Raw genomic sequence first — 14230 nt, 5'->3', positions numbered from 1 at the left:
GCAGGCACAGCCTGGCCAAAAGTTGCCAGTTGGCTGGTGGCTGGTGAATGTTCCCTAAGTCCTCTCTGCCTGGCCAAAACTTCTAGAGAGAGCACCTCTTCCAAGAAGTCTTCTCTGATTGTTCCAGACCACCCAGCCTGGGCCTTCTGGCACATTGAATCCAGGCAGTGGCAACTAAAGCCCTATCGGGTCTTTAGCCCTTGCAAAGGCTGGGGGGCAAGTAGGGGAGTGGCATTCTGGGAGAAGTCAGACCTGGGTACACCCTACCATGAGCACGTGGTGGTGGGCATCCTCAGGGCTCCCCCGGAGGCCCAGGCTACAGGCAGACAGCAAGGAGGGGAAGGAGCCCTTCCTACAGGGGATGCTTGAGCAACCTGGCTGCCTCTGAGCCAGGACACATATGGAGGCCCCAGAGGAAAGGAGAGGGAGGAAGAGAGAGAGAGAGAGAGAGAGAGAGAGAAGGCACAGCCGGGTCCCGGGGCACCTGACCAGGCGGAGAGAGGAGGGGTGGAGAACAGCCAGAGAGGTTCAGCAGGAGAGGCATGACCCAGCAGAGATGGATTTTACGAAGATTAACTTGCAAGAGGCTTACACGCAGTAAGCTAAAGTAGGGAGACTGGAGGCCAGGGTCCGTGGGAGGCCGGGTCCGTGGCACGCAGACCTCCTCCCATCCGTCAGACTGACTTGTCCTCCCCCCTCCCCCACCACTGGGCCCAATCTCCGCATGTACTCCTTTTTTTTTTTTTTTTAAGTGATCTCTACACCCAACGTGGGGCTCAAGCTCCCAACCCCTAGATGAAGAGTCACACGCTCCTCTGACCAAGCCAGCCAGCCCCGAGCACACAGGCTTATTTACTACTGGTGTTCAAGCTCCTTCTCTACTCCAGACTGTGATATCTCATGCCGAAACCTTCCAGAGGCTCTGAGAAGAAGGCATATTTATTCTCACCATCCCCAAGGAAGAACACAGGCCCTCAGGGAGGGACAGTGGCCGAAGGTGGTACGGCCGTTAGGTGGCAAAGCTGGAATTCAAACTCGGGGCGCCTCCCTCTCTTCACGCCACTCTGCTGGCCTTTCCTGGGAGCCAGGCCGCGGAACCAGGCCTGTTCCAGGCACGGTGGAGGCATCTGCCCCTTTCCATGGCTCCCCAAACCTGCCCCGGGCTGCAGCTGATCGGACGGGAGGGCACCACCTGACCCAGGTCGAGTGAGCCAAATGATCTTGCTGATGATATGCCACTGCCACCGAGGGGTGGCTACTAAGTTCGCACAAGAGGTGGTGGCAGTGCTGCCACCTGGGTTGGAGAGAGGTGTCTGTGTTCCCTGACAGGTGCGGGAAGTCTGCAGGGGGCTCCAGCAGAGCTTGTAGAGATAGAACCATGGGGAGCAGGGAGTCCTGAGCTCTGAGGTCTCAAGGCCCTGGTTCCAGCCCCAGGAGGATGGTCTGCGCTTCGGTGCTTGTGGTCCCCGGCCTGACCTCCCCCTCCCCATGTGGAGGCCAGCTTGCGTGGGCCCTGGAGGCAAACAGCATTGCCCACCCACAGGGAAGAGGAGGGGGAGGTACTTACAGCCTGAGCCCGACCCTGAGTAGAGGTCATCCAGCTCATCATCAGGGAAGGAGTCGTCATCCCCAGAGCCCTCGAGGTCCACGGGCCTCTCAAAGTTCTCGTTGCGCCAGCGCTGAGCCTGGGGAGGGCAGAGTTGGGCACAGAGCTCAGGACCTGAGGCCAGCAGCCTGGACACGCCCAGAGGGACAACAGACACGCTCACAGGCCAAGTGACAATGAGGGACAGCATTAGATGTGGCCACCCTGTAGGCAAACAGAGCTAGGGCCGGCCTGATTACCACTTCCCACCCACGCAGGGGCCAGGGCAGCAGCGCCATCTGCCCGCCTGACGGCCACCACAGGGGACTGGGCCACTCCCCCATGCCCTGATGGGAACTGCTGGGGGCAGAAGCGGGTTTAGAGCCAGAATGCTGGCACTGAGTCCAGACTCTAGCACTTATTAAATGTGCGACCTGAGGCTAACAAGTTACTTAGTCTCTTCCTGCCTCGGTTTACTCATTACCTAGAAGCAAACCGTGCCTGCCTTCTTGTGGTGCTGTGAGCATGCAGTGTGCTAACGTGTGCAGTGCTGAGCACACCTGCATGCCACAGGCACTCGGCATAGGTTAGCGTGACTCTCAGCGTGGCCCCGTCCTCAGACCCACACTCCAAGTGCCTTTCACAGACAAAAGCCCCCAAGTCCTCAAGGAAAGAGAGGCAGGGCTGATTCCATGGAGGAGGGTGCTGAGGCCCACTCAGCTGCCCTGGGTCACCAGACAGCACAGGACGCACTGAGACTCAGACCCCGTCAGGGACCCCAAGTTTCAGACCTTGCAATCCCAAAGGCAGCGTGATTAGCTCCATTAGTCAGATAGACAAGGGGCCTGGGGAGAATGGGGCTTCCAGAAGGAAGTACCTTGGGTAAGAGTGGGTGCAGGCTCTAGCCCTGGCACTGGGTCTTCCCCAAAACAGGAAGTTGGCCCACCTCCCCGCAAAGGATCTCAGTGCCTAAGTTAGCTCAGGGCTGGAAACCACTTCCACTTCAAGGGGGTCGAGAGTGTAAGAGGGGCTTCTCAAAGGGTCCCGCTCACCTGGCCTAAGAGTCCTCCCGGGTCAGAACCTGGGGAGGCCCGGAGCTGGGGCCGTTCCTCCCCACTGCAACCCTGCAGTGAGAGCCAACACAGTGGCCGGGCAAGGCAGGAGGACCCCACCTGCTGCCACACCTTTGACCCTGGCTCTGCCCGGCCAGGCCCTGCTCCTGAGAGCTTTCCCCCCGAAAGTGAGATTGCCCCCGAGGGCCCGGATCTAGAGGATTAGAAAGGCATCTCCAGCAGAGGGAAGAGAATCAGCACAGCTGCGAGGTGGGGAAGCGTAGCCTGGGCTCTCAGGGCTGGCCCCCCTGCCCTCCAACCTCACTCTGGGTCCCCCTGCACCCCTCCACTTGCTGGATTCCAGCCCCGCCGCCGGCAGCTCCCCATTCCTGGAACATGCCTGTGCTCTCCTGCCTGTCACTCATGCTGTCCCCTCCACGCAGAACACTTCCTCCCCAGCCCCTCGTCCTCCAACTCTTGGCCAGCTAACCTCTACTGCCCTCTCACTTCTGCTAAGAAGCCCCCCTACCCTGATCTTTCAGAGTCTCGTGGTTCTGAATTCACGTCCATCACCGCTTGTGAGCTGTGGCTGCCCAACCCCCTGAACTATTCCTCGTTGGATGGAGGCAGGACGTTGCCTGGCGTACAGGAGGCATTCAGGAAGTATCTGTTAAGGGACAGTTGAGCTGGAAGACGGGAATGATTCCTGGGGCAGGGGCGGAGGAGGGGCAGGCCGGAGCTGCAGCCAGGGAAGCCCCCTCACGGGAGGCTTTCAGTGACCAGCCACAACTTCTTCCTGGAATCGGGTTACTTCTCGTCCCGACCTCAGGTCAGAATGTTGTGAGCGCTGAACTCGGTGGTACAGTCCAAGCATCTGCACTGCCCAGCCCACGTGGGGAACGCGAAAGGTGTGTGAGCAGGAGGGGGACTGGGTCGGTGCTGCAGGCCATGCTCAGCCTCACACCCCCGCTCCACGGGCCCCCTTCTGGGGTTCGTACACAGCTAGGGAGAGGCCCGCCATCCTGGCTTCCTGCCTCAGCCCCGACCACCTGCTTCACGGCCCTACCCAGGCCAGCCAGGGCAAGAGGCCAGGGCGGCGAGCCAGGAGATTCCCTCCGTCCCTCCACCCCACCCCTGTTACCACACACACACACACACACACACACACACACACACGCAAAGTAATGAATTAATCAGTATTTACTTGCTACCAGTGAGTCATGGAGCGGAACAATTAGTGTGATTGCTCCCGTGACTAATTGCTGGGTCTTTCTCAGTTTTAGACATTCCAGGAGCTCAGAGAGCTCTCATCCAACTTACCCCAGCCCCCATCTCTGCCCCCACTGCCCGGAAGAACAAATCCCAGGACCCCAGATGAGGGAGACGGAAGGCTCCCTGCACTCCCAGCCTCTTCACGCCGGGGCAGCCAAGCTGGAGGCCCTTGGAGACGTTCTGCGCAATTCTTAGGCAAGCAGCCAGAAGCCAGAGATGTGCAATTCCTGCTCAGGGCCACGCAAGAGGATGGGGACTGAGCAGGGAAGACGGGGGATCAGATTCCCACTTGTGGGCGGAGCCATCTTCACTGACTTTCCATCCTTCCAGAAAGGCCAGGGAGGAGCTGAGAGACCTCTAGCTGGGAGGAGGGGTTCTAAGAAGTCTGGGGTCCCTGGGGATCCCCAAACTGGGGTAAATGTGGGCACCAAACCAGGGAGTCCACATGACTCCTCAGTGACCAGTGCCACACAACAGCCCCTAACAATCTAACAGTCTGCTCCTGGAAGGGCCTGCACGAATCCAAGGACTGCCCCCAAAGCCACACAGACTCGAACGACACACCTGGAGACAGAGATCACATCCAGACACACCCTGACGCACTCACCTAAAGGCAGCCAGAGAGGCATCTCGTGTTGGCGTGCCTTTGGGTAGAAACAGGTGCGTGCGTGGGGGGGGGGGGGGTGCACGCTGTGCAGCTCTGAGGCTCCGAGACAAGCGTGGAGCCTCCTGTGAACCCATCAGCCTCCGCTCAGGTAGCTCTCACCTAGATACTATTCATCCCTAGCTCAGTAGCCATCGACATGACAACCGTTGCCATGGCGACCACCTCCTCCATGCTAAGGACCGGGAGCTCCAGCTCCCCACAGAGATGCGGTGGGGGCAGGAGAGGGAAAGATCACGGAAGAACAGAGAGGATGCTGGGCAGTGGGGAGGGGGGGGACGAGGGCAGAGGGAAGCCAGGGATCAGAGGGGCACGGGGGGGGGGGGGGGGGGCGAGGGCAGCGCAAGGGAGGACTCAGTGAGCAAGAGAAAGCAGGGAAGATGAGGGAAGATGAGAGTGGGAGGCAGAGGGAGAGAACTCGCACATCTTAATTTAGCCTCACACGCATCAGACAAAGCTGGGGAAGGGGCCACCTCAGTGATTTTCCAAACCTGCCTCCGAGAGAACATCCTTTCTGAATAATAAGCGACCCCCAGAGGAGATGGAAGGAGAGCTGGCCAACAGCACAGTCACCCCTGGAAGCACCTGGGGAAGCTCAATGCAGGCGACACCTGTGGGGTGCGGGTGGGGTAAAGGATGCCATCTTCCCCAGCATTCCCCCAAAGCCAGCTGAGTGCCAGCTTGACCCCTCCCTGGGCCAGCTGAGGGGGCAGCGGCTGGGGGGACCCTCCCAGGAGCCCCGCAGGGGTGCTGGTGGCAGCAGCTCCCAGGGGACCAGGAGCAAGAGGAGACGCGGGGACAGGGAACTGAGCCTGAAGGCACCCGGGAAAGCCTAAGAAGTAGCAAAGAGGAGGACGGTGACAACAGCCTCTGACCCCCAAACGACCTCTCCGTTCGCATAATTCCATGCATCATTAACATAATTATCCAAGCCATTCCCTTAAAGGAAAACTGAATCCAAAGCCCCCCACCGCCCCCCCGCCCTGTGGCCTGCCCCCCGCCCCTCACTGCATCCCACCTCCGCGTAAGCTCACAACCCCGTGTTTGATAAACGCATCCACATGGCTGACACCCCCACACACTGCAGCTAGCAGGCAATCCAGGCCGCATCCTGACGCGCACACTGCACATCCCAGCACACACAGCGCTGGGCCCTACAGAAACACACAATTATGAGCAACGTTCACTGACCCCAACCCGCATACCCACCTCAGCTCAGAGACAATACACCCCACACAAGCTTTGGCAAAATCTCATCACCATAGGGTGGCACACACCGCACCCAGGGCACATGCTAACCCATCCCCAAGTCCAAGCATGTTCCCTAAATCACACATCACTGCACACCTTCCCCACGGTAGGGACACAAACCTCACAGGCTGTAAACAGCCTCTGCTCTCACTTGTGTGCCCCACACCCACCACACGGACAGCAAGCACGTCAGCTTCAGAAGCCCCTGACTCTTCTGCTTCCTGCCACCCCAATCCCAGAAGCCCAACTGGAGGCTCCTCAAACAACTGGGGAAGGTCTGGGTTCCCCACCCCACTGCTCATCCTACACCTGTGCCCCCACAGCCCCCCTCTGCCATGTGGCCTCAGCTCAGAACCACCCACCACTGTCCAGAACCACCCACCCAGCCCTCCACACACACCAATGTCCTTGCACACGGTCCACACATCCTAGCACACATCAGACACGCATTGTGCTTCCAGACACCCACTCCAGCCATGTGTCCCAAATACGACCCACTGCATCATCCTATGCCCTGCTCCCAGATGCCCACCAGCAGGCCCCTATACCTGCACCCCTCCGTTTCCTACACACACACGCACACAAGCACGCATCACACATGCTTTCCTCGGGGGCACAAGCAAGCAGACACAACACCGGGGTGAGACACAGCCCCCTTCCCAGGAGTACCATATCCTTGTCATCTCTCCTCACTGCCTGCTCGCTATGACCCCATCTTGACCCATAGCTTCACCCCAAAGAGGCACCGCAGGCTCCCACAGTGATCACATGGCCCCCCTCACCACCACTCACCTGCACCCGATCCCCTCCAGAGTCTTAGGCCAGTAAGGCAGGGTGAGGGACCCAAGTCAGGTGGACTTGAGGGCGTCTCCTCTGGGTGCAGGGAGTACATTCAGGGAGAAAGCCAGGGAGCCTCCCTCTGCCCCTGGCCTCCTACCCAGACTGGGAGAAGTCTGGGGTCTCTCATGCCCAGCTCCTATCACCTGCCCTCCCCCACCACGAGCTTGCCCTGAGAAACAGGATAGCACGGACGTTAAGCCAGCATGGAGCAGCTCCATTACTCCCCGTGGGACATCAGACAAGCCTCAGAATCTCTCCCCTCAGCTTTCTCATCTGTACAATGGGGGTGCTGAGGATAGTGGGAAGCTCCTGCGGTTGCTATGAGCATCAAATAGTATCACATAGGTACCGGGCTGCGCACAGGACCAACTACAGAGCTGAGTAAATCAACACAGCTTCAATTATTGTAAATTATATGCTAATCTATTACCCTTTCTGAAGATTTTATCTCATTTAATCCTTACCATCCTCATGGTGGGAAATAGAATCAGGATGATTACACTCATGCTGCAGACAAGGCTACTAACGCCCAGAGAGGTTAAGAGGCATTGCCAAGGCCACACAGCAGGGGAGAGTGCAGAGAGAAAAAGAGGTTGGATGAGTGGGGAGAAAGGGCGGGTTACAGAAACAGACACAGACACACAAATTAGGTCAGCTGGCAGGGGGCCAGGAGCCCAGCACCCCTGCACTGCTAATCATGCTGCAAAAGCTAAGAATAAAACCAAGTATAATTAATTCTGCCCAAGCTTCCTTCCCTGCGTGAGCCAGACTCAGGCACTACTCTCGGTGACTAGAGGCCATGTGTGCAGGGGTTGGGAGCCCAGATTCACTGTCTTGGGTTCAAGTTCAGCTCGGCTTACTTGCTGCGTGACTCTGGGCAAGTTCCTTAACCTCTCTGAGCCTCTCTCTGGTTGGATGAGGACACTGATTACAAGGTGGTGTACAGTACTCATCCGTCGGCCTTACGCCGGCACGCTTCTGGCTCAGTCCTCACCGCAAGGCTAACCTCGGCCCGAGCGATCACGGAGTTCGGCTCTTCCTTCTCACCGATGTGAAAACCGAGGCTCAGAGAGGGGCAAGACCTGCATCGTCCCAGTCCCGGGAACGAGCCTGCCCAGCAGCACCAGGGAAGTAAAGTGATTTGTCCCGAGACACACAGTGACGTAACCACTAGCTCGTGGAAGCAGGGTGGTCTCAGCAGAGCCCTCTGGACGCCCACGGGCTCCGTCCCCACCCGTCTGTGTCCCCAGAAGGCCCTCAGGCCTGTGAGAACTCGGTGCCCCTCACGCTCACCAGCTCCAACCCGGAGACCCAGAGCGTCACCGCAGGAATGTGGGCCGGGGCCAGGCTCTGGGCAGCAGGACAGCCCAGGGGGCGACACAATGGAGAGCGGGCACTGGGAAGGGGGACGCGTCGGTCCCCACCCCCCACCGGGCCACAGCTGCCCTGGCTGGGAAGCCAGCACCCGCCGCAGCCGCTGGGGACGGGGCCACCGGCCGGGGGGAGGAGGGGCAGAGAAGGTCCCCCTGACCCCCACAGGCCTCCCGCCACAAGATCAGCACAGCCCAGGGGCACACGCTGTCACCGACACCCTGCCACCCTGCCACCCTGCCACCCTGCCACCGCCCTTCTCGCAGACGCTGCCTCCAGGGCCCCACCAGGGCAGCTCAGAGGGCAGGAAGCCCCCCCCCCGCCCCGTGGGCCCAGCCCGGGGCCCGGCCGAGCGCTCTGCAAAGGGCATCCCAGCCGCAGAGGCTCCCCACCCGCGGCCGAGCTCCGCTACACACCCCCTCGCTGCCCCCGATCCCCTCCCCGGGCAGCCCCGCCCCGCCACAGCCGCCACAGCCGCCGGGGCCCAGGGCGAGAGCCCGCTGCTCCCCCGAGCCAGGCAAGCCGCCTTCTCCCTTCTCCCTCGTTCACAAACCAACAGTCGAGCCTGGTGCTCTAAGGGCCTTTCTGATTCCCACGCCCTGGGCAGCCAGGCATCCCTCCGGCCCTCTGTCGAGGAGATCCAGGGCGAGGTTATTTATGAGAGTAAAAGCAGAGATACCCGACATCCCCCACAGCAGAGGACTAGTTAAATAAGTTAAGGAATAACCGTAACGTGGAATATTATGCAGCCATCAACATTTGTGCTTTCACAAACCCACACTCTCTTTTATCCCACCATTAAAAGGCACGAATGGGGGATCCCTGGGTGGCTCAGCGGTTTAGCGCCTGCCTTTGGCCCAGGTGTGATCCTGGAGACCCGGGATCGAGTCCCGCATTGGGCTCCCTGCACAGAGCCTGCTTCTCTCTCTGCCTCTCTCTCTCTCTCTGAATAAATAAATAAATAAAATCTTAAAAAAAAAAAAAAAAGCACAAATGGATCACAGGTGGCTTTCACTTTTTACTGGCTTCAAAGAATATTTCAGGACATGGGGAAATGCACGCACTGGTTGTCAGGAGGCCATACAGCACGGCTGCTGAGAGGATCGCACAGATGGTTCTCCCAAAACCTGGGTGACCTTGGGCAGGTGCTTAACTCTCTCAGCCTGGTTCTCCTGGTAAACAAAGATAATACCCACCTCGTGGGTTCACAGGAGACTCTCACACATTAACCAAGTGCTCAATAAATGCTGGCTATTAATGCTATTATCCTTGTCAGGTTTAGGAAATAGGTTACGAGAAAACAGAGACCATGATCCTGCTTTAATGAGCTCCCTACCAAAGTGAATTTCTTAACACTGAATCCTACTAAAGCTCTCCAGAGGCTCTCTGGGTGGTGGGATGACAGACAGTCTTTCATTTTTTTCTCAGGACCTGTCTGCATTTCTGCATTTTCCAAGTGTTCTATGATGAACTCAAGAGTACCTTTTTTTTTTTTTTTTACGATGTATTTATTTGAGGGGAGGGCGCAGAGAGAGTCCCAAAATGACTACCCACTCCCCACCGAGCATGGGCCTCTCATGGGGGCTCTATCCCACGGCCCTGAGGGGAAACCACGGGTCAGACGCTCAACCGACTGAGCCACCCAGGCGCCTCCAGAGTACTTTTATTAGTAGAAGTAGCACGTTCTTTCCGAACCCCGATCCCTGTCACCCTCTGGTCTGTGAAACCCCTTGGCCCTTCATTCTGCAGAGAGCCCCGCAGAAAGCTTGTCCCAGAGGATGTTCATGGGCAGCCAGAAGGACAGAAAGGAACAACACAAAAGCCCGGGGGAGCTGGCAAGGCCTGAGCAGCACGCCTCACACGAAGGGGATGGCCTGGCAGGCCCAGCCCTCTCCCCAGGCATGGAAAGGTCTGGCGGCATGCTGGCCCAGACACTCCCCCGCACCCCACCCCACCCTGTCTTCTCCTGCTAGCCCAGTTCCTGGCCCTGACACTCCTCCCACCCCCGTCCCAGTTGGGGGTACAGGCTGCCCCTGAACAGCTGCCTACCATGTGGCCTAGGCCAAGACCCTGGGAAAAACAGCCCCTTCCTCAATGCAGGGCTGGGATGCCCCTGTCACCACTCTGTCAACCCCAGCCACCTGCCTTCTAGCGTCACCCTCTTGACCATCCTGACTCACGCTGCTCATTTATTCCTATCCCCAAGCTGGTGCCTCAAAGCAGGCCCACCCACTGAGGCACCATTTCCAGACTCAGCTACCCACACCCTCCACTCCCCACCCCCAACAACTAAACCCTTCACAGTGCCTGGAATGGGGGGGTACTCTCAGGCCCACCCCATGCTGTCCCTGCCTCGGAGGGGAACCCTCTTCCCCTCCTCCACCTGGTCAGCACCTACCCCATCTACAAGCAGAGTTTAGGAAGCACCTACTGTGTGCCAGGCACTGTTCTAGGCACTTAGGGTCCCACAATTAGCACGACAACCATGTCCTCACGAAGCTCAGTTAGCTCAAAGCATGCCTCCTCTGTGAGGCCTCCTCGCACCAACCACTGTACTGGTCCAAAGGAGGAAGTCTTTTCTGGGGACGACCTCCACCATTTTGGCATTTACCAGGGAGGAGGGGCCACCAACCATGCTCCCACCTGAATGCTCTCCCCTGAATGCCCCCCCCACACACACACCTTCTATCAAATCTCACTGAAGCTGCTCAGCTGTCCTGGGAAGCAGAGACTACTGTCCCATCTATGGATGGGAACAGGGCTGTTAAGCTACCAGTTGGGGCGTTAACAAGACTTGAACCCTGGCCTCACTGACACCAGTTCCCGTGCTCAGGGGTTCCTGAACCCTGGACTACACACAGAGATCCCAGTTTGTGATGTGAGACTCCTTTCACTGGGTGTTGTTCCAGAAGAGGCCTGGGGCCATTCCATCCCTTACCCCGAACAATAGGTAATCACCCTGTAGGGAGCACTCGCTATGTGCCAGACTCTCCATATGCACCTTGCCTCAGTTCTCTTCACAGACCTCTTCCCAGCGAGGGATTATCATTCCCATTTCACAGATGGGCATACCAAAGTGCAGAGGGGGAAGCGACTGGCTCAAAGTCACACAGCAGTGGGACCAGTTACAAACCCAGGGATAGTTGAACCCCAAAGGCCATGCTTTTTGTACCAGAGTGCACACCTATCCCAGCCCTCACCAGCCTGCCCCATGAGGAAGTTCCAATGGCCACTCCTGTGTTCCCTGGGCCCAGAGTGTTTGTGGGACACAGCCTCCACGAATACTTGTTCCATGAAGCGTGTGAATGGGATCATCCCCAACAGATCCATGGTACCCCCTCCCTGCCCCCAATCACTATGTGATCCTGCAGGAGGCTCTGGTCTCCCCATGTATAAAACCAGGGGGCTGGACAAAGCTGCTCTCTGGTCCCTCCAAAATCCAATTGAGAGGACTCCAACTGAGCTGAGAGAGGAGAGAAGAGAAACTGAGCCGGATTCCAGCGTATTTTTTTTATAAAATGACTATGCAAATTATATGCAAAAGACTGCAGATTAGCAGGCTCCCAGTGGAGCCTACAATGCTAGCCACTTTACAACCAGGCCCCGGCTGGCGGGGAGAGATAGCATTTACTGAGCACCTGCTGAATGCCGGGCTCCCTACAAGGAGCCGGGTGAAATGATCCTTATTCCACAGACAGGCCAGACGACCTGAGAGGTCACAGACAACTCAGGGGGAGAGTCAGAATGAGGGAGCTGGGGGATGGTGAGGCAGCTGGAAGTGAGGCCTGGTGGTGGGGAAAGGGCTGGGTGCCCACAGAGCACCCAAGGCCACGCATCTGGTTCTCAGGCTCACAGCACCTGAAGGAAGGCTGGCCCAAAAGCAGAGGGATCCTTGGCTTGATCTTGGGGTCCACCTGAAGCCAGGTGACCCCCAGCCCTCCCCCAGGAAACTGAACGGACCCTGGAATGAGCCCAAGGCAGGCCCAGCCCTCCCGCTGTCCTGGGCAGCCTCACAGCTCTCGCAGCCTCCCCCAAAGCTTCCCAGGCACGTGCCAGCACACACCCGAGGACACACAACACGCACACACACACCCCTAAAGTGTCCCCATCTGCGTGCGGGTCCAAGCCCAGCCTCCTTGAGGAATTGCGCTGTGGTCCCCCTCACCATCCCATTTGCTAGGTTATTTATAACCCAGCAGGAATCACACGTGGTGGAGATGCGGCTCCCCACCCCCAGCCCTAAGCCATCCTGGGGCTTCTGAGCTGCTCCGAAGCTGCTCCGCTTCGAGGGATGGAAGGGATGGAACGAGCCAGACTCGGGTAGTGAGTGAGCCATGGGGGCCCACTACCACTACCCAGATGGAAAAGTAAGGGACAGAGCAAGGAATCAGACCGAAAAACTGGGGGAGGTCCTGATAGAGCCCCTAGAGGCCTGCGTAGGGCCACACACGCCTCCAGCCCAGGACGACACTGCGGATTTGACCAAGAAAGGGAAGGGACAGACTGACGCCCGGGCTCTCACCCTCATCTCCTGAGACCTGGGAGCAAGACCACTTGGGTCTAAATCCCAGCAGGGGCCCTCGGGAGCTGTGGGATCCCAGACGAGTAAGTCCACCTCTCTGAGCTTGTTTCTTCTCCTCCAAAATGGACATAATTAATAGTACCAACCTCAAAGGGTTGGGAGGGTGAAATGAGCTTATCCAAACAGGTGCCTGGCCCAAAGCCCAGCTACTTCTCAGCTGGGTGACCCTGGGGCAACGTACCTGGCCTGAACCTCAGTTTCCCCATCTGCAAATAGGATGGACAATGTGCCCCAGAGGGTCCTGAGGACTGAAGCGATGGCTCTGACACACTGGTGGTCGCCAGACACAGATTCCTTTCTCTTTCCTTCTGCTCTCAGGGGGCCCCACGATTCCTGACCGCCCCCAGCTTCTACCCTTGGGAATCTTTATCTCCTGTCACTAAGCACACAGAGGCTTTTATAGATATTGTGCCACTGAATCCAAACAGCTCCTCGAGGGACAAATTCTTCCCCTAATTTTGCAGTGAGCACCCTGCCTTGTCAAATATAGATGCTCTATAAATACCTGTGGGATGGATGGATGCAAGAAGGAAGGTGACCAGAGAGTCAGAAAAGAACAGGTGTCAGTGAGAAGATGGAGCCGTGGGAGCCTCACGACGTGACGGGGATGAAAAGTAATGCGGCCACTTTGGCAAAGGGTCCAGCAGCTCCTCCAAAGGTTAAACGGAGACTTGTGTATGAGCCAGGAATTCTATGTGTGTGTGTGGGGGGTGCATCCAAGGAAAACATACGTCCATGTAGGTTTAAAAAAAAATAGCCACATTATTCATAATAGGCAAAAAGTAGAAACAAGCCAGGCGTCCATCCGGACAGAGAAATAAAAGTTGGCACATCCGCACAATGGAATATTACTCAACAAAGCAAGCGGTGAGGGCCTGGCACCCACTGCCACTCAGATGAAGCTTGGACACATTACACGGAGTGAGAGAAGTCAGTCGCAGAGGGACCACACGGTGTACGACGCCACGCACACGAAACACGTGAGGCAGGGCCACAGACACGGAGAGGACAAGACGCTGCCTAGGGCTGGGCGGCTGGGGAGAAATGGGGAGGGACTGCTAAAAGGGAGAGGCTCTCTTCCAGGGGTGATAAAAATATATAAAATTGGTGGTAATGGTACAACCCCATAAATACACTAAATATCACTGAATTAGATGCTTTAGATAGGTGGATTATATGGTAGGTGAGTCAAATCTCAATAAAGCTGTTGTGTGCGGGGGGCGGGGGGACAGAAGAATGAATGTCACCTGATGCTCAGAGAGGGTAAGAAACTTGCCCAAGGTCACACAGCAGAGCCCCAACTCAAACATTCAGATGCAAGAGGAGGTAAGCTTTCCCTCTGTTCACCCTTCCCAGCCCACCCCCTCCACCCCACCCCCCACCCCCCTGCTCCAGAGGGCAAACGCTGACTCTGTAGACCGCAAGTGGGAGAGGCCCAGCACGGCAAAGGCCAATGGTCTGGTGGGACCACTGGGAGGAGGCGGGCCTGGTGCAGAGTGACCCAGGAGAAGGGAGCCAGCTCCAAACTCAGGCCGGCTGCTCTGTCCACCCCTATATGCCAGCGCCCCAGCTCTGGCCCTCAGTGGTTCTGGGGCACCCTCTGTCCACGCAGC

At 57.7% G+C, this 14230-nt stretch overlaps 1 protein-coding gene across 1 annotated transcript in view; it reads right to left on the bottom strand.

Moving 5' to 3' along the window:
- The window catches only part of SDC3 (syndecan 3), a 40256-nt gene that overhangs the window by 6982 nt on the left and 19044 nt on the right, over positions 1 to 14230 (bottom strand). The window contains exon 4 of the mRNA XM_038529589.1: positions 1568 to 1685. Within this exon, the coding sequence (XP_038385517.1) occupies positions 1568 to 1685 (118 nt within the window). The remainder of the gene's footprint in view (positions 1 to 1567; positions 1686 to 14230) is intronic.

This window comes from Canis lupus, chromosome 2 (genome assembly GCF_011100685.1).
Source record: "Canis lupus familiaris isolate Mischka breed German Shepherd chromosome 2, alternate assembly UU_Cfam_GSD_1.0, whole genome shotgun sequence".
Taxonomy (NCBI): Eukaryota; Metazoa; Chordata; class Mammalia; order Carnivora; family Canidae; genus Canis; species Canis lupus.
Note: the sequence above shows the minus strand (reverse complement) of the source record. Positions and strands in the feature narration are given on the sequence as shown.